The sequence below is a fragment of the Haemaphysalis longicornis genome, unplaced genomic scaffold, assembly GCF_048455015.1.
Source record: "Haemaphysalis longicornis isolate Haplotype H1 unplaced genomic scaffold, Haemaphysalis longicornis Haplotype H1 scaffold_9, whole genome shotgun sequence".
In the NCBI taxonomy this organism is placed as follows: Eukaryota; Metazoa; Arthropoda; class Arachnida; order Ixodida; family Ixodidae; genus Haemaphysalis; species Haemaphysalis longicornis.
Window position 1 is genome coordinate 66,640,346 of NW_027526460.1, and position 19,433 is coordinate 66,659,778.

At 46.1% G+C, this 19,433-nt stretch overlaps 1 protein-coding gene across 1 annotated transcript; it reads right to left on the reverse strand.

The window, feature by feature from the left end:
* Positions 1-3,133: 3,133 nt before the first annotated feature.
* Positions 3,134-13,848, reverse strand: LOC144151333 (uncharacterized). Its single transcript, XM_077682342.1, has 3 exons — positions 13,493-13,848; positions 8,770-9,127; positions 3,134-3,426 (listed from the first exon to the last, which is right to left on the reverse strand). The coding sequence occupies exons 1-3, from the start codon at positions 13,560-13,562 to the stop codon at positions 3,162-3,164; spliced, it is 693 nt and encodes a 230-aa protein (XP_077538468.1). The 5' UTR covers positions 13,563-13,848; the 3' UTR covers positions 3,134-3,161.
* Between the last annotated feature and the right edge of the window lie 5,585 nt (positions 13,849-19,433).

Below are 19,433 nucleotides of genomic sequence, written 5' to 3' on the forward strand. Positions count from 1 at the left end.
GTTGGCCTCAGCAACAATCAATAATCAACATTTTTTGGATTGTAATGCAAAGTGGTGCTATTCACAAAGTGATCCTTACGATAACAAGGCGCTCTGAGATAAAATAGAGAAAAAAGGGTTGTGTACAAGAACATCGGTGTATCCGGATGGCTGACATTTTTCGGTACCAAAGAGAACGGCGCCATCCTGCCAAAAAAGCCAGAGAATGAATTGTTAAAAACCACAAGGGAGGAGTTCCGCTGCTGTTTCTGACATCGCCATTTTAGTGCTAGCATTGATCGAATACAATTTGCATGTGCTTTTGTGCGGCAAAGTTCTGGCAATGCAGTATGCCATTCTTTTTGTTTACTTCAGCAGCGGTATTATCGACGGTGAGAAAAAAATCGCAGATGGCTCTCCCTAGCTGATACTACATACCGTGACGCCAACTTATGTGCGGCAAAGCGATTACCGTGATTATCGAATGACAATATTTTGAGCGATACGTTCCGTAGTTGTAGCTCCAAAAAATTGGCGTGTATATGCTCCTTTCGTTGCAAATGTCGCCGAAAGACGTCAATCGACTGGCTCCCCTGCCAAGTAAATGCCTCCCTTCTTTTTCCCACTCACCTGTCATGATGTTCCTCTCCTGTGTCGTTCCTCCAAAGATAACACGGTAGAGGGTTCTTCAAGTCAATTTAAATTTACCGCGTTCGACTGCTCCAAGTCTTGTGTCTCAATGCCAGCTCTGCCGTACGGCGGAGACGCGCGTGAATTGAGGCCCCCTACTAGAACGTTTATAGAACTACGTTGCCCAACAATATGAGCGTTCCAAGCGGAACGTGGATCCCATCTAGTGGAACCTTTCGTTGTTACTGCCGTTGGATTTTTTAAATGCAGCCAGCAGGTAGCGCTGGAAACAGCAGGCGGCGGTTTTCTGCCATTGATCTAGTATTTCATTTGCTATCGCAAAAACCAAGCATCCATGTATGTTTAATAAAGAAACAGTGCAAATATTACTTATCTATTGAGTTGCTGCTTTATATTTGCGTAATGTCTTGTTCTTTGTCAACAATGAAGTATGAACACTGACACCGGACTTACACGTTTAGATTTGGCTGTGAGTATATAAGACTATTGCGCACCTTTCGTTTCCCTTTAGCCGGGCGGCAGAATCAAGTCACAGACAGACAGACAGACAGACAGACAGATAGACCAAAATTTCTGCGTTGAAGTATCTTTCTTTATTGTTCTGCCACAGTATTCCTTTGGGATGTCCTCCAACAATCACTCCCGAAAGAGTTTCCACTTAGCCCGCATGGCATACCTTTTTCGTGCATTGATAGAGAGCACGGTGTGCCATTTGACAGTGTCATGTTGTTGGGCCTTCATGGCATTTGGCGTACCCGCAAGGCTTGCCTCGGTTGTGATGTAGACATGCGACCAACGCGACAGTATTTTCGGGGAAGTGTGCCACAGTTTGTTGAAGTTCAGAGAGTGAAGAACCCTCCACCAGAGTGGTTGTCAAAAAGTGAACCTTTAACTATGCTTAGGGAATTTTAAATGACAACACCGGCCCTGTAGGACATGGTGGCATTACTGTGGTTTTTTTATTAGTCATTGCACCTGGTGCCTGGTGTTGCTGTCTGAGAATGGCAATAAAAAAAAGTAGCCCAAGAAAGGCTATCGCTTTAAAAGACAAAAAGAGCACCGGGGAGTAGTTGCGTGCGTTTTGTGTGTCGCGTGGCTTCAGCGATGAAAAAGTGAGCTCTCGAACGCACCTTTCTTGTTGTTGCTCCAAGCGCAGTCGCTTTCCGGAAAAGCGAGAAGTTCAACCGGCCGCTAAGCGTCGCTCTCGCAATTCAGGCTCTGGAGACAGATATTTCCCGTTACCCCTTCAAGAAGCCTTCAATTTTCCTGTCTACAGAAGGCACCCACAAATGACCATATGCCACCCCATAACTGGGAGCAGAGTCCATACACCGAACGGTTCGCTAGTGGTGACAAATTCATTGACTAAGTTCTTTATTCGCCTTCCACTATGAACTTGCCCCTTTCTTTCTAACCTGAGCAAAAAAATCTCTTTGTTTCAGTGTTGTGCCTGAACGAGAGTTTGAGTGCCTTTGTTATCTGCACGTTGTTGAATTTTGCGCAGGGGTTCTCGCCGCGCTCGCCTTTCCTCAAGGCGTAGCGAACACCCGCGAAGACGGGAAATTGTAATGGTGTTTATACGGCGGTCTCGCAATGAAGGCTCTTTGTAACGGTATAACGATTTACCCTTGTATTTAGCCACCATCATCGTATCTCTAAACAAAAGCCAACAATTCCTTATTGGTGCTTGATAGCTGAGCAAGGCCCTTGCATACCCGATTTGGTGATGAAGATAAATTTATGGACTAAGTTTGCTAATTTTCTCTTGCATGTACGACAGCATTTTTATCTCATTATCTGCACACCAAAGGGTGTGCGTTTTTATGTTTGTCTTACCTCAGAGTTATTTCATCTCCGCAATTAGTGTCCATAAATTACGCCCGGGCTAATGAGTGTATAAGAAGTATAAGATGTAATAACGCCGCCCCAATGTGCTCCTACGTCATTTTTTACCGCAAAATCTATGCAATCGTCCCAAGAAGTCTGTAAAATTGTCTTGCGTTTCACTATGTTAAGAAGGAATATCTAAGGACGTTGATTGTCAAATCAAAAAGCGTATCGACGCGGATAATCGGGATAGGACTACTCTTTATACCCTTCATGAAAGTAACGAGACAACCGCAACGGTCTTTCAAAATAGCGTGAACAGGAAGTATATCTGAACAACCCAAACTTTGCAATTTTCCTTGCAAAATGGAAAGTCTCAAAAGTGAACTGTAAACTCTTCCACGACTGACTGCCGCCTGTTCTGGAATAAATATAGACTAGAAAAAATTCCCAAACCTCTTTAGTCTTCGGCGAAAGTCTTGTACAGCACGACATATGTTCCCATGCCCCGACTCCAGCCGACCATGGTTTAAGGCCGAGTGCCCAGTAGGAAATACAGCCGCTTCACCCTCCCAAATATCAATGACTAAACGGTTTTGTTGACGGCCCCGCTAACAGAACAGCTACTCGAGGTCGGTTAAATAGAAGAAGTGATAGACACAGCAGCACTCGAGACTTTTGTGTGTACATTATTTAATCCGTTCTCAAATGTAGCGTCGACGCCTACGTGAAGAGAGGTCAAATTTTCCAGTTTCGACAAATTGATTTAGCTTTTTAAGGGCGTTCTCAACTTCGGAGTAAAGGATCTTTTCAGCAATTTTCGGCATTTGTGGCTTCAAAATGTTGGTAAGAGTTTTCAGTATACTATCGAGGAATTTGTCTTTTGGATTTACAGCGCGAAGATGTACCTTGATTCCGTCTGGGAAGTGTATCTTGAAGCCGACAAGCTTGAGTTTTGCCCGGGAGTTTCTGCAATACGCAAAAAATTGAGGATTTAGGCAGTTACCCAGGACTAAAAAATTGCGCTATGGTTTTGTTGTAGTTGAAGGTAAGTTTTTACGGCACATGGTCGCAAGCCAAGCCATAATATTTTCTTTACATAGAACTGGAAGTGAGAAATTATTTGATGTCTTCATCGTTTGCACCATCATCACCTTTTCGAAAGTCGACGTTGCTGCAAAAAAGTGGCCTTGCAGCTAGCACACAGATCGTGACGCAAGAACGACACTATAACAATAGCCAACAGATCGATAGCTCGCGACATGAAAAATAGAAGTAATAGCAGCAAAATATAAGACCGCTTGGAGATATTGATTTGTGTTTGAGGGAGAGAACTTTACAAACTATTGGCAATGGGTAGTTCACTGGGAAAGCATGATGCAAACTCGTTCTACAGTCGACAATAGATGTTTGGTTTCTCTTCCACCTACATCTGATCATTTCTGGCCACCTTTGTCCACTCCTGCAGTTAGAAGTACTGCGTCACTTAACTCCCACAGGAATAGGCCTTGTCTCAGTGCTTGCTAACAAAAACATGATCGTGGTAACTCGTACGGGTAGACCACGTTAACAATACTTAGCGTAGGGTAACTAGGCGGACGTGGTAGGTGAGACCGGGGAATCTCGTACGTGGTGTCTGTCACTAGACGCAACCCTCTATATGGTTCAGCATAAAGTTGCAAGAGGTTTCGGAGATATTTCTTGGCCGGGAGGAGACCTGAGTAGGAGGAGTGAATCCGGAGAGATGTGAATCGTGTGATTGCTCCCGACGTAGTGGTTCTTTTTGCTTTTATTTGTTTCCCCATGGCGGACATTACCGATGTTACGAATTCAATGAGCCCGAGTGATGACACCCCCGGTGTATTCAATCGATGAAGCAGGAATCATAGTGTCGAAATTAAAAGATGGCTCGCGGCCGAACACTGAATAAAAGTCAGACAAACTGGCTGTCTCGTGACGAGAAATGTTATAAAAAAAGAAACGGGACAGACGGCAACGCAAGGCCCCCATCCCGGTGGACATTTACATCCAAAGAATTTTATTCGCCGTCCTCTTAGAGGTCCGTAAGCTTACTGGTATGACATGATAAGCTAACTAACTAACGGCAGGATTTTGTCACTAACTTTTGACACAAAAATTGCAGCTCATCCGTGAGAAAGAGAGCGCCAGGTAGCAGAGGAACCTCGTGTAAAAGGAAGTCAGCTATGTCCGTGGCAGACGTTGCCCCAAGCGCACGACAGATCGCTTCAAGGATATGTAATCCGTCGGCACGGTGTCCCACTCGTGGCCTGATGCGAACAGGAAAAAAGGACAAAGTAAATCCTGGTCACCTCGCAAAGATCCTTTGTGGGAATTGTCGACAGGGTACATTTACCGGGCAGGATGACTGGAGGTCGTTTTAAGGCATTGCCGCAGGTCGCCTGTGACTTATTGAGCAACAGACCGGGCTAAAACACCGATGTCACGCACGGTCATAATTTTGCGCCAGGGGTGACCGGCAACTTGGGGATTCGTACAGGTTGAATATGACAGAATAACGCTGGTGAACAACCGGAAGGACGCAGACCTGCCCGTTACTTACAGTAGTCTACACAAGCTCGCAACAGGAAGGCACTGACCTCGTTGACTTAGCGTCGTAAGACCTTGTACATGTATAATGGTCGCTGGACGGCAGAAAAACAACGGCTAAGCGCGAGAGGGACAGCTTTGCTTTTTGCGAATAACCAGTCCTGTGTGCTAAGCCATCTTGAGCGATAGATGGTACTGTCACGTGGATATCGGTAAAGCCGAGCAATCTCCTTCTCGAGACTTGTATGGTCGCCGTTATCTGTAGAATCTCGCAGGGACGGGTACGTGCAGTTTTAGATGCAACGCATCTCATGCTCGCCCCTCTGTTCCCGCAAAGGCAAGTGGGCGTAATTTTTTTCTTCACTAGCCAGGAGTTCGAAGACCACGGCGTATATGTGTGCGCAGCGCGTTCGTGTGCCCGAGGCAAAAACCCATCTTCGCTGAGATCCGCCGTTCGAAAACCCCTGCTGCCTGACTTCATTGGTCCAGCGCCACGCCTAATAAATAAATGCATCGACATCCTACTGTTTACGTCTATGTCCACCAGGACGCAAGAATATTATAAAAGAATGTCAAGTCAGCCAGCGCTCATCCCTGCTGCTAGGGTTAAGGAATTCCGAGTCAGCAGGGAAGAGAACGAGGCGTCTCCGTTGCTAGACAACGCCCTCACTGGTTAAGGAAGCATTTGGTGACCCCTGGTCGCTTTTGTGGCAGTTGCGTGCCTAGTGTGAAGGCCTTGTCGGTGTGTTCCTTGACTAGCATGCCTTGGGACTAGCTATGCCGACATGGGCGCATGAAGGCTTGTGCTCAACCCCGCCTATATAAGCTTAGTGCAAATTGCTATGACCTACTTTCTCAAACAAACAGACCCCATTGCTTAGCAGTTGCTCCTGTGTTAGAAAGTTCTGCTAAACCACCAGGGAAACGCCTGAAACGATGGCAGAAGCCACGTCTTTCTGCCGACACCAATGTAGTACAAAAACACGCAGCCAATAAGCGCGCGATGCCTCGGTTAGCCTTGCCATACCTAACGACAGCTTTGATTGGAATTGCGGTATCATTTATCCACCTCGATAGATCGTTAGCAACCATCATCATGCAGCCAAAACAGAAGGTGTATCAAAGTGTTTTTAATCATCTAAACGCCGTAAGAAGTGGCAGGGGGACCAGTACGCCAATGCATTTCTTCTTAGTGTTATCAAAGCTTCCGACAGCTTGCTAGGAATTTATGCAGTATCTTTCAACCGTAGTAATATGGCTGTAACCAGTTACACGTGTACTGCTTCCGCAATACCACCGCGCCTAGCTGCTGAACAGCTCTTAAACGACTTGCTGTGGGAAGGTTTTCGCTAATTCGTATATGCCTAACCAAGGTTCCCACAACTACAAACTAGCAAAACTAGGACTAGTGAAGAATAACCCACTGAGAGCATTCAGCTCTCACAATGATCTCAAGGCACCACTACAAGGGAAGGCAAGTTGTTTCTGCCTTAGCATTCTCATTCTTTCCTTACCGTCTTTGTCTCCCTTCCAACTTGAAAATATTTATTTTTTGTGTATAATTTACGCGTTCTTTATTTCTACTTTTGTCTCCTTCCATGCGTGTACCTTCGGAACTAATTTTATATGTTTGATGAAATTTGGCCCTTTTGTTCTGGGACTCTTGAGCGCGCCCTGCGCTCCGGAAACGAGACTTTGAGATACCCCAGGTGTCCTTTTACGTCACGTGGATACGGCTCGCATCAGGCTCACCGCACTGATACAGTGTAGTCCTCAAGGCGTTCCTTGCTTTGGCGAAGGGGACGGGCTTCCTAGAGAGGCTGTAATTTCCAACCCTTCCCTTCTCGTCCTGCTACACTTTGTAATACCACGTGGTTTTCTTTCCCAACAAGAAATTTTACACCACCACCACCACCAACAACAACAACAACAGGTAAAGTTTGGCCAATCTTTATGTTTGGCACATTTGGTTGTTTGCTCGTTCGTCTCGAGCCTTTGCTAACATAATATGACAAATACAGTTTCGTTATTGAATCTCATTTATCATCACCTCTCCCCTGCTTCACTCCTACTCCTAGAAGTAGGCTAAAGCGCTAGTCCTCCACACTTATTTAAGTAGCCCTAATTGTCACCCGGTAGCTTCGACGAAAATTTCTTGACTAATTTAGGTTTCGAACTTATCACTTTACATTGTTTAACCCTCATTGTTGGGCTAGCGCTGTATAAGGTATGTGGTAACCCGGCAATATTGACGGGGAGCAATGCAACGGGATGGACATGTGCCGCGTGAGGATAAAGATGTGGCGCGACATGAGCGAGATCAGAACATGGCGGACTCGGCTGCATTAGGTGTGCTGAGCAGGATCGGTTGAGGAGTGGACCTTGGTGGAACAGGACCCCCAGTAAAGGTGTGGTTTTAGGGAGCACCGTGTCTTTCTGGGGAACCGCGGCCGGGAGAAAGAACCCCGGTACCACAGGTATCATACCATTCAGAACAGCGAAGATTCGGGCTGTGTGGCTGAAAGTTAGGAGCTGTGCGCAAACATTCATCGGGTGTTTTAGGCGTGATCTGAGGAAAGGAACAAGAAGTACGCGCTTGTGAGTGAAAGCTATAGCTTTCGACCCAGTGGGTGGTACAACAATACTTACGTAGGCCCTTAAACCGCATCGAACGTTCCAGGTCATGTCTGCCGCACCGAGGACATTTTAAACCAACTTCATAAATAACCCCTTCTGTTTATGGACGTAAAAACACAGTGTATCATTAGACTAGTCAACGATGAAGCGAACCACATGGAACAGAAAAGTGAGCAGAGATTTGCGAAAAAGGCCATACGATACAGATTAGTGCGATTGCTCATTTTGTGAAATCCTCAATCACACTGCAGCCACGACCGCTATACATTTTATGCCAACGTTTAGTTACTATTTGCAAGGAACACTTTTCCAACAATCTGCATTGCAGCAGCCACCCTTTTAAGTATTTTCAATCATACGACGTTTCCTTATTGCCCATATCGTGACTGATTCACCGGATGAAAACATAGCCCCCGACCGTTTATCTGAAGCCTCCCCCCGCTCATGTTATTCTTACCCAACCCGGTTCCCCACCCAACCTGTTACACCCATTGCGTATTTAGTTCCCCCTATCAATAAATTCGTCAACTATCATTACTACTTTTAGGACTACTCATTGGGTGTCTGTTATATATGAAGTTGTTTTTTATCGAGGGGCATTTCGTTAACGTTGATTTCTCAGTGCTACTACTTGATAACTTTGAAGATGCGTAATTATAATAGTTAAGAAACTATTTTTTTTTAAATTGAGAATCTTGAGTTCAACCTAGAGAGCATATTAGTATAATCCTCCATGTAGCGGCTTTTGGTGTGATGTGATGGGAGTTTGTGTATTCAGATAAAAGTAGTTACAAACCTGGTACGTAAACGACCTATGCTTTTTGCAAACGGGAATTAGCCACTTTTGCCGCATTATTTACGTGGGCCTCCATTACACCCACGAAGAGAGCACAGGTTACAACCACTTTACTCAATTTGGTCACTGCCCTACACGTTCCTTTTTCCCGGCCATTATATATTTAGGAGTCTGGAATAGCCTGTTTTCATGTTACTGTTTCCGAGTATGTAATTTATAATGGCTACATGTTGAAAACGATGTAGTCAAGTGTAAAAATATGAATATTACAAATAAATACAGAAAAAAAGAAAGAAATCACCAATACTCACTCCTTCACCTCCAGCCAGAACTTGGACGATGGCACGATAGCTCGCAGCTGAATTAAATGACGGTACCAGGCCTTTCCATTCAGCCTGATCTTGAATTCCGCTTGAGTATAGCCAAGCCCAAGGTTCACAGTAGCGGACACGCCTTCGTCCCCAGCAGAAAAGACGACAGGCCCTGTCTGAAAGACTGTACTCAGCCCACTCAGGACGCCGTCAAGAAGATATGCTTTGCCAAGAGGCGGCACCTTGATTTCCTGATCAGGTAATTTCATGGGGTCGAGCCTCTGCCAAGCGATAAGGGCGTGTAGAAGATTCACGAAGAATCTGCCTCCATTCGGAGTGTCCGGCTGGCTGTCGGAAACTGCACATGGAAGAATTCGTTGATAGTTTCAGTTCATGCGTACCATTTAAACGTTTTTTTATTAACTGAAAAGGGTGGCAATTTTTCTGGCGCATGAGAATGCTACATCGTAAAACGTTCACTACAGGTAACCTTTAAATAAGCGAACTGTTCTTATATACCTCGCATACAGCGCACAGCATCGAATAGAATTACTAATCAGAAAAACTAACATTGTATCATCTTTTTTACTGAATGCTTCCCTTAAAAATATTGGCCGCGGCGCTGTTTGCTTTGCGGCAAAAGGGTTCGACAGGCGAGTGTTCTGCCGCCCTGCCAAGTAACGGCTCCCCTCTAGTCCCCCATATCTCAAGCACTTTCCGCTCCCCTTCATGCCTCCTTTCGGAAAACAATGATTGTATTTCCAGGAAGATAGTGTATCGGAAAAACCATGAAGGTCCCGGCACACAAGGTGTTGTTGCTGAAGTTTGAAATGTTTGTTTGGCTTATTTCAGGTAAAGTGGTTGTTTTGACAGCGTGGTTGGCGTTATTAGGGGAGTGTGGTCGCGCGTATTATTTTGCTTAGAAGCTGGTATCTCAGAGCGCGTAGGCCTAACTTCGATCAGCGGGCGGTCATAGTAAAAAAAGCAATGGCTTCAGGAACAGATATGTAACGTTTGTGTTATGATCACGCTTCGAAGAAGATATTGTTGTGGTAACACGAACGCCGCGGTTAATTCGCCGCTCTTACATTTAAAGATGTAAACGGGAAGTGAGAGCCTGAAGTTGATTTTTTTTGTTTTAGAATGGGTTGAAAATTACAAATCAGACTCAAATGAAAATTTTATGACTGTCATTGGATTTCTAAAAGTGGGTGATTGGCCGTCTAATAAACTTAACAAAGCTGGACATGGAATGGTGACATAAAAATATGGGGGGGAAAACATGCTGTAGGAAGTCTGGCCACGCGTCCTGCTTCGCAGACAGACAGACGGACGGACAGACAGACAGACAGACAGACAGACAGACAGACAGACAGACAGACAGACAGACAGACAGACAGACAGACAGACACGTTTTTTCGTTCAGAGTGCCAAAGAACGACTGTTATGATTTCAAAGTTCAATTCCTAAAGCTAAATACGTCTCGTGTTGTCATCGCCCTGAGGTTGTCATACCTAACACTTATAGGTGTATAGCCGCTCATTAATTAAGAAAAAATATAATCAGAAAGAAACCTGACGCTGTTTGTTCTAGTTCACTGTTCGTACCGGAATTCGGGGTTCAAATGCGAAATGAAGCGCTAAAGTCTGCTCATATAACACTGAATATCATAGGCGGCGGCCACTCGCATTTCGTGATAAAAGTGGATGGAGAGAGAGAGAGAGAGAGAGAGAGAGAGAGAGAGAGAGAGAGAGAGAGAGAGAGAGAGAGAGAGAGAGAGAGAGAGAGAGAGAGAGAGAGAGAGGCTGGTTTCAAATTTATCATAGGTTTTCGCGCCTCGTATACACAACTGTGCTCAAGAAGGCTATGGGAGCTGGCTATGACGTAATAAATGCTACACTTCGGCTCAGATACACACCCATGCAAAGAAGCACGCACCCGCACACTCATGCAGAGACGCCCACTGTTAAGTTCGCGCACCTCACTTAATTAAAATCTCCAAGCAACTAGACATCGTTCGTTAGGTATAGCGTGTTCACCATTATTGTGTTTGTTTTTACGCCAACCGAGATGACTTGGGCGCGAGGGGCGGGAGGACAATCAGCGGAAGCTTCTTTTCGTTTGCCGAAATTTTGTGTTCACCCGAGGAGCGCGCACGGGCATGGCTTATACAAATGCGTCGGTAACCCCACAATAGTCAAAAGCAGTGCAAGTTTGGAGAAGGCTTTCCTGTAGTTCGTTTGGACAACCGGCGAAGGGATACCACTGACATTGTGACGACCGCGATGACCGACATGAGAATGCCCGAAGCGGGCGTGAGCTGGAGCTCAGTAAAGGGGTCAGAGATAAGAAGAGGGCACTATACGTTCTGTCTTCCGCGGTTACGCAGCTCAAAGCTACGGGGCGAAGTTGCCATTCGCTCCACGTCTGACCCTGGTGACTGGGTGGCTGGGATGCGACGATGAGTAGGCGACAAGGAGTTGTTATGCACTCGACGTGTTTACAAAGCAAATGAATTCTGGCGGCGTGGGGCACACTTATATGCGCGCATGGTATGGACAATTATTTAGGACGATCCACCCGATAGCCGATGGCCGGTGCTAGGTTTGCTTTTAGTTGGGTGGTTTTATTGGAGCTATGTTTGTGTTTTGCTGAACACCTCCGGCTTTTTGTAGGAAAGTGAGAGAGCAGGGTCACGTGACTATTTTGAACCCAAGTAACTATGTTTGTATCGGTGGACAATCAGTGGCCTAGTGTGGGCTAACCAATGAGCCATCCTCAGTTTTAAAGTGTGGCATCCCTGTTTCGGGCAGAGTTTTCGGCGTAAAACAGGGGAGTCAGATGTTTGTGGGGTGGACGAAAAATGACAGGGGAGCCCCGCTCGACGCGTGTCTTGCCCGACCTCTTGTATGCGACCATGGGCTTGGGGAGTGGTAACTACGTAGTGCAAATAGAGTGCACATATTGTACAATTTGTGCTTGTTTGAAGTAGTTCAGCTTTTGGCACGTGCTGTCGACTACGAGCCATAGTTTCATCGTAGAAGGAGGAGGAGAAAACTTTATTTCAGCATGTGGTCAGAGAAGCGCGGTGGCCATCGGCCTAAGGCTGGTGTCGACTTTGGTGGCTCTTTTGACCAGGTTTTCCACATACGTAGCGCGCACTTAAGCTGGTCACAGATGTGGTGCCATTATTCTCTGGCCAACTGTTTGGTGTAATTTTGTATTGTAACTTCTAATTCAGCGACCTTTCGGCGGAGGACTCTGTTGAGTTTTTTGCGCCGCCATATCTTTTGCATGCTGCGGTAGGCCATCCATAGCTGCTGCAGGCGAGCGTCCAATCTTCGTGACGGTACTACGAGATCAATTTTACTACTGGAAGCTTTAGCATCCTTAATTAGCTGTGGCGTCCACCTCTAAAAATCTATCTGCTCTGAGGGGTATTGGATGTTTGTTTCATCGGATCATCACTTCGATCAGCGGCTGACCGATCCACACGATCTCTTCGTAAATTTAACTCCCACGTATACAGACACAATAGAATATAGACTCAAACGAACGCATTCCCACTCACACACAGCTGTATTTCTTCACCATAGGCTCAATGAAAAAATATTTTGAACGCTTCTGAAGTAGGAGCGAGTTTTTAACCGAATCCGAGAAATATTTGCGATTGGATACAATCAGACTATATAAATTCTGCCTTCATTTTTTACTACCTTTAGGGTAAACTACAATCTTTTTGACTGAACTGTGCAGAATTTTAGCATTTTCTTGCGTGACTCACATGCTTGAATAGGTTTTTTTTCTGTTATTGTGCGTTTCGAAAGTTTATGGTTCGACAAAGGAGCGATACCTTGGTTCCTTTTTTTACAACAGAAACGTTCTCCCTTGCTTGCAACACACACGAAGGGCGATGGGTAAACAGATCATTTTCGCTATGTGCACGCATCGACGCACGCAAATTATTTTTTATGTTTGGTAAAATAGAGGCTTTGATATGAGTGAATTCGGCTTGCACAATTTAAAATAAATATCATTCAATAACAGGGTCTTATATTGAAAAGATAAATACCTACTTTGCTTCGGTGACCTTTCTTTCGAGCAGTTGTGACCAGCTCACCGACTAACCAGCTCGGACCTCGCTAAACCGGATATCTCTAGTAACCGGCGCATGGGCTGCAGCCAAGGCACAAAAGGGCCAGAGCTGAGGCCAACTGGTTCCACCAAATTACGAATTAACCACCGATATTTTCTCTAATAAACGTTCGTTCATTTCTTTTTCCCCTATTAATTTGTGGTGTTCAATAACAAAGCCGTTTGTCGTCTCAGGTTGTGTCATCACTCAATAGAAAATTTCCTAACGGTTACAGAGGACTTGAGAAAACATTCAACGTTATTGGTTTTGCATAAAATGTTTGGACTCCTTTTCGTTCGTTTTTTCTTTAAAATTAATTTCGTTTTTTCTTTAAAATTAAGTTTAAGTATACAAGCTTTTTTCTGCTCGACCCCAAGCAGAAATTTTGATTCCATCCAATAAATTTTGAACAAATTGTGCACAAAACAACTAACGGCTGCGAATAGCAATTCTCCTTAAAACACCAGTCCCCTACTTGCTATTTTCAAAACCAGCCGAAGCCTTTACGCAAGCTTTCAAATGACAGAACTATAGGGTGTGAAATTTCTTAACGTATTTTCAAACATAAATGCAAATTTTTCGTCTCACCTACAAGGTGGCAGCTAAAAGCGGCGAAGAATGCAAGCGCCACTATCCCGTGTCCTTTGCAAACGTTCATCGTAGCTCAGAGTCCTAAACAACCTGCGACCACTCTCAGCAAGAACGGACTTCGGTTTCGAAAAGCTGCTTGCACAAACACTTTTTCCGCGGATAATGCGCATGACGTCTGTATATCGCTTGCCCTGGTACCCGCTACTGTGCGGTCACTCGCTTCTTGGCTATTGTTAAATTGCGTAATTTACCGCTACTCACTACAGCGCGGCTTCTGTCCAACATCGCTGCCAATCCAACCATTTGGCCGATCGCGAACTTTCCCTCTTCGTTTTACAGGGTGATAAGTGCCTAGACGCGAGCAATAATTTAAAAGTTATCTCCTGCTTTTCCTTTGTGGAAGAAGTTTTCAGATCATACAAGACATGCTAAAAAAACACAATACAACATAATTGAGTGGCCATTCTTTTTTTAACACCTCGGGGCATAGGTGCTGCGCACAACGTGCTTATCGCTGTGCTTCTATTGTCTTATTTTTCTCCTTTAGGGACACAATGTACTGGCGGTACAGCTGTGCGAAGCAAGGGGGTTACGGCGTGAACACAAACACTAGAACGCTCGCTCGAACAGCGACAACTGTTTTATAGTGACATCCGCGTGCTATGAACTGCTAGGTGCTTTGGAACCTCAGTTGTTAAAAACTATCCCAGGAGGCCAAATGGAGAAAGGGTACAGCACAAAACCGAAATTCTGACAGCCATTATTACTCACTTGAAACTGCTTGATTAAATATTCCGAAGTACAGTTTTAGTCAATTCTACCGCTTACTGTATCTAAATATCCACCTGCAATTCGACAGAAAACACGGGAACAACAAGCAACGTAAACGTAAATGGAACAGTGAAACCATGCCGATAGGGCAGTGGTTTTGGATCAGTGCCATTGGATGGATTGTGACGTACAGATAGCGAATAGTATGACTAGATGTGCGGGGAATTCGACCACGAGGCACAGTTTGAAAAGTTCTAGGAGGGAAATGGTGTTTTTAAATTAAATTTTAATTACAATTATATTTACATATTCAAAGGTGCTCTGCAATAGTTTTTTCAACTTTTTTCAAACTCTCTACGGCTTGCAGACCGTAGTGAGCCACCACATCTGACCATTAGGTTAGGAGGTTGCAAAGTACCTCAACCAAAATACTGCTCTACGCTTAGCATCAACTTACAAACTCGCACAAAAAACGTTTCTTCCTTTCCGGGTCTTGGCGTTTTTTGACCGCTGGAATTACGTCATTACAGCGGTGTAGTGGCTGTTGGCCGGCCTTCTTTCAGTTGCAGCGAGGAACGCATTTGAGAGTCGGCTTGAAATAGAGCCACACAAACAAAGCAAAAGTTGAAGGCACATCTTCTGCGACGAGCAAATCACGCTGTTCCGCTCCGTGTTTCCGATAACTATAGCTTCCTCAGGGCTTCCAGACGCGAAGGAGAAAAAGTGCTTATCGTAAGTGTTTTAGGGTGTCTTGAAGTGCCTTTAGTTGCACCAAGGTAATACTCTTTTACTGGCGAAGGACAGACCATTACAATATTCGAATATTTTTCTGTCGTGGAAAACGTTTATTTAGCATGCGTCAAAAAATGCGTACATGTAATATTAAAATACGAAATAATGCAAAAATAGGTCCCGTATTACATACGTGAAACAATGGCGGTGCTTGCACTCGTGGTCCATGGCTGGAGAAACAGCATAGCTGGTGTCAACCTGAATTCTTTCCCCCTTGGATCCGCTTTTAGTGTGGGGTACCAATGAGTGCGGTAGTCAGGTTCTAACGCACTTCGCGGCCATCCAGGCTCGTCGACTCTGGCGCGAAAGCATGGTTAGATCGTAGCCGTCTTATATATTCTCGAACAAAGACACGATGGCGTTCGTCTGCGGCTGTTGTTTTTCGGGAGTTAGGTAATTCTTCGTCCTACACGTGCTTTCCGGGAGTGTAAACGATGTGCTCGGCGCAGATTCACGCGGAGCTGTGTGTCTCTGAGAGAGAGAGAGATATAAGAATTTTATTGTCCCAAGGGCTACTACAGGGTAGGGGTGTTGACCGAGGGTGGAAGGTCCCCGGTGACTTTGGCTGCCCGAGTGACGTTGGCTTCTTGCACCGCCGAGTCCGAGCTGGAGGGGAAGTGGGTTGGGGGGAGTTCCTATGGGGGGAGGTTTGAGGGGAGTTCCTATGGGGGGGTTGGGGGAGTTGGGGGGGAAGTTCCTATGGGGGAAGTGGGTTGTGGGGAATTTTGTCAGAAGAGAGGTAAAAAATCTGGACCGCCCCACAAGCAGAACAGGGGGGTGATGGATACAGAGCGGGGTACATGCGGGGTATGCGGGAGAAACAACTACAGGTCTACGTCTCCCCTTTGCACACCCGTCGCTATCTCACGCCGAAGAACGCCTACTGCGCGTAGTGGGTCGTCGACGCATCTTTTTTTTATGCTGCGTGTTCCCCGAGTACCGTTAAACACGGTTTCGAGGCTAGCTCTTGACGCTGCTGGAAGCTGAACCCGAGTAGAGTTGGGCCCTGCTGTGAGGCTAGGCTGGAAGGCTAGCGCCTGCCCGCGGCTGTGATCTGACGCCTCTTCCTCCTCGGGAGGTGGCACCAACTGCGCCTTTTCTCTTGTTATTCTTGCCCATACGCCACCACACCTAGCTCAAGCTCAAACAGCTCAGCTGTTAAAACTGCCCAGGGGACGTCCTGTTCAGGTGAAGGCAATGCAAGGATGTTAGAAAGCAGCGCTTTTTAGGTGTTGGCGGTAGAAACCTTTATTGTGCCCGTGATGGGATTAAAAAGGTAAGGGACGAATGAAAAAGCCATGTCTTCTACTCGTCTTCCTTCGCTGTTCCTCAGTCGTCAACCAGAAGTACTTAGATTCTGTCGGTGCCCTCGGCCATCTGGACGACCCGAAGTCGCACTTACGGGTCGGGGCTGAGCAAAGCGGTCTCCCATTGCTCCATGTCCATTAAAGTAAACGAGTTCTAGCATTTGCTTCACCATTTTGATTCTGTCTTGCGGGGCACGACTATAACATGTGGTAGAGGTGCGCCCAAACCGCGCATAGCTTACAATCTTCCGTGCATACTTTGTGTTCGTCTGTAACTGCTTCCACCATACAGAGTCCCGTTTAGTGAGGCTGCGGTGCGCGGCGGGATACTTTCATTTTGTTATTCTGCAATGATCTAGATTTCTCTGTATGACACCATGCGATTTTTTTTCAGGTCTGACGAGGTAAGGTGAGGTGGGGTCGACGTCTGCCTGGTCGATTAAACCTTGGGCCTGTGAGTCCCGAGTGCGCTGTGTCCACGCTATTTGAATTTTTCTTACTTTTTTTCCCCTTTCGCAAGTATCCTCGTGGTTCGCGGCGCTACCCTGCCTTTAGCAGAATTTCTGACTACAGATTCCGAATTGCTAACAATAATTTATTCGCTGATGTTGGATATAGCCATGGCAATCGCCACCTTCTCGCCATCCGTAGGTCGCACCGTAGCGAGTGATGCGGCCGTGATCGATCGAATATCGCTACCGTCATGGCGTCGCGGACACGTTCTTCGGCTGCGTCAACGTAAACTACGTCTTGTGATCGTTCAAATCGTTTGTCGAGCGCGCGTGATTCTTCCGTCTGCGCCTTACGCTATGCACAGAATTCATGTTTTTCGGGAGCGTGGGAACGTAGAGGCGCACTCACCATTCATGGGGGGTATCCTCTTTCGGGCTCGCTTGAGTTTTGTGTGCTATTCCTAGCGAACGAAGAATGTGTTTTCCGGTCTGACTCTGGGATAATCTTTCGTAATGGGCCGTTCTCTGTGCCTCCACCAATTTGTCGATCGTGTTGTGAATGCCCAACGCTGCAAAACGATCGTCTGCAGTACTGAATGGAAGACCAATTGCTTGCCTGAACACGTTTTTGATGGGACAGTCGATTTTTAATTTTACATCTGCTTCGAAATTGAGAAAGAGTGTCCCATAAGTAATTTCGCTTAGCAAGAACGACTGAATGAGTAGTATTAGGCTTTCGTCTTTAATGACTCTGTGCCTGTTTGCTACCCGTGAAATCAATCGCATGGTTAGTTGCGTGCTTTTTTGCTTTAATTGTTTAATGGTTTCCTTATTGTGGCTGTTATCTTGAATTTTAAGGCCAAGGACAAGGATACTGGCAACTGTAGGAACGAGTTGGCTGCCCGCGTTGAGCTGAAGGTTCGGTGTGGCAGGGTACCGTTTGTGTCCTCTGCTAGTGGGTCTGTATATCAAGAGTTTGGATTTTTTGGGGGGCGCACTCGAGGCCTCGAGGCCGGACGTAATCGATTATCGCGTCTATTCTGCTTTGTAGCATGCCTTGCACGTGTCCGTCGCTGCCGGCGGCGACCCAGAGGGTCATGTCGTCGGAGCAGAGGCTGCGATTTAGAGTGGCTCTCTCATTTAGTTTGTTGGGTAGTCCCATCACGGCGGCGGTAAATAGGAACGGTGAAAGTACCAGGCATTGCAGCGTCCCACGCCTTCCCGCCTAAAATTGGCTCGATTGGATGTTCCCAATCACTAGGGATGCCCTTCTCCCTGAAAGAAAATTTCCAATGTAATTGTAAACTCGTTTCCAGGTCTCCTGTCAGGAGGCCCTCGATAATCGCCTCGTGATGAACCTGGTCGAACGCCTTGGTGAGATCAAGACCAAGAATCGCCCTGGTGATGAACGGGGAGCAGCCTTCGCTGTCGATTATCTGATGTTTGATGCGTAACCTGACGCCCTGGGTCGATAATTTCGCACGGAAACCTATTATGTTGTGAGGGTACAGGTCGTTTGCCTCCATGTCGAAATTTCTTCTGTTCAACACCACATGCTCGAGAAGCTCACCCAAACACGAAGTAAAAGATATCAGCCTGAGGTTTTACACTTGTAGCTTTTTCCCAAGCTTCGTTGTCATCACTATTTAAGCCGTTTTCCATTGGGTATGCGACTAGTCTCCAAACAATCGTTCATAAATTTGGTTAGGGCATCAACAGATGCGTCGTCTAGATATCTCATCGCTTCATTCGTTACGCCGTCCGGACCAGGTGCGGATTGAATGCGTAAGTATTGTATTGCAGCGCGAACTTCGTACCTGGTAATATGGCGGTCTGGTTTTGGGTTGCCAATTCCAGCATAGTCTTTGAGTTGAATCATTGGGTTCGTTCCAACTTACCTGTCCTTGATTTCTGTACGTGCTTCGGCCTCCGTACGTCTGTGCTCGTGCACTAGCGGACTCATGTTTTGTCGTGTTGTTTTACCGCTGTCTGGGTCAAAGAGGCTGCGTAAGATGTTATATGTTCGTGATAGCCCCATTTCAAGGTCCTTGCACTCGTAGGCCTCATTCCAGCGTTGACGTGAGAGCTGATTCGCATAGTCTTCGATGTCTCTGTCCACCTGCGCTATTCTCCTCCTGAGGGACCAGTTGAATTTCTGGTCATTCAAACGTTTCTGTAGGCTGGAGTTTGCTTTGCGCATTTGTAGGAACTTGGAATCTGCTCATTGAAGTTCGCCTCCTACGGAACGGTCTTCGTGGAGCATTTCACGTGTAGCCTTAACACTGCCGTCCATTCGACAATGTCAGCGATTTCCATTGCATCGTCCCCCGTTCCCAGTTCTGTGTGTCGAAGGGCATGACACGCGTCCGGTTTCGCTATTCTTATTTTGTTTACGCTTGGTTTTGACGGTGCTGCCTTAAGGTTCGTAGAAACAATGTAGTTGTCGCTGCCCATACTTTCCTGCGTATTGCCCCAGTACGCAATGGGCACGTTTTCAAGAAAAGTCAGATCCGGCCTGGTATCTGCGCAAAAGCTGTTGCCGATTAGCGTGGGAAAGAGGGAAAGAGCAGGTGTTTTAAGACGATTGTTTTTCTTAAGCTACTTAAACGCAGAAAG

Coding starts and splice junctions, on each gene's coding strand:
- LOC144151333 (XM_077682342.1), bottom strand. CDS start 13,562: ATGAACGTTTGCAAAGGACACGGGATAGTGGCGCTTGCATTCTTCGCC. Junction 9,128..13,492: donor TTTTAGCTGCCACCTTGTAG/GTGAGACGAAAA, acceptor TTCCATGTGCAG/TTTCCGACAGCCAGCCGGAC. Junction 3,427..8,769: donor TTCTGGCTGGAGGTGAAGGA/GTGAGTATTGGT, acceptor TGCGTATTGCAG/AAACTCCCGGGCAAAACTCA.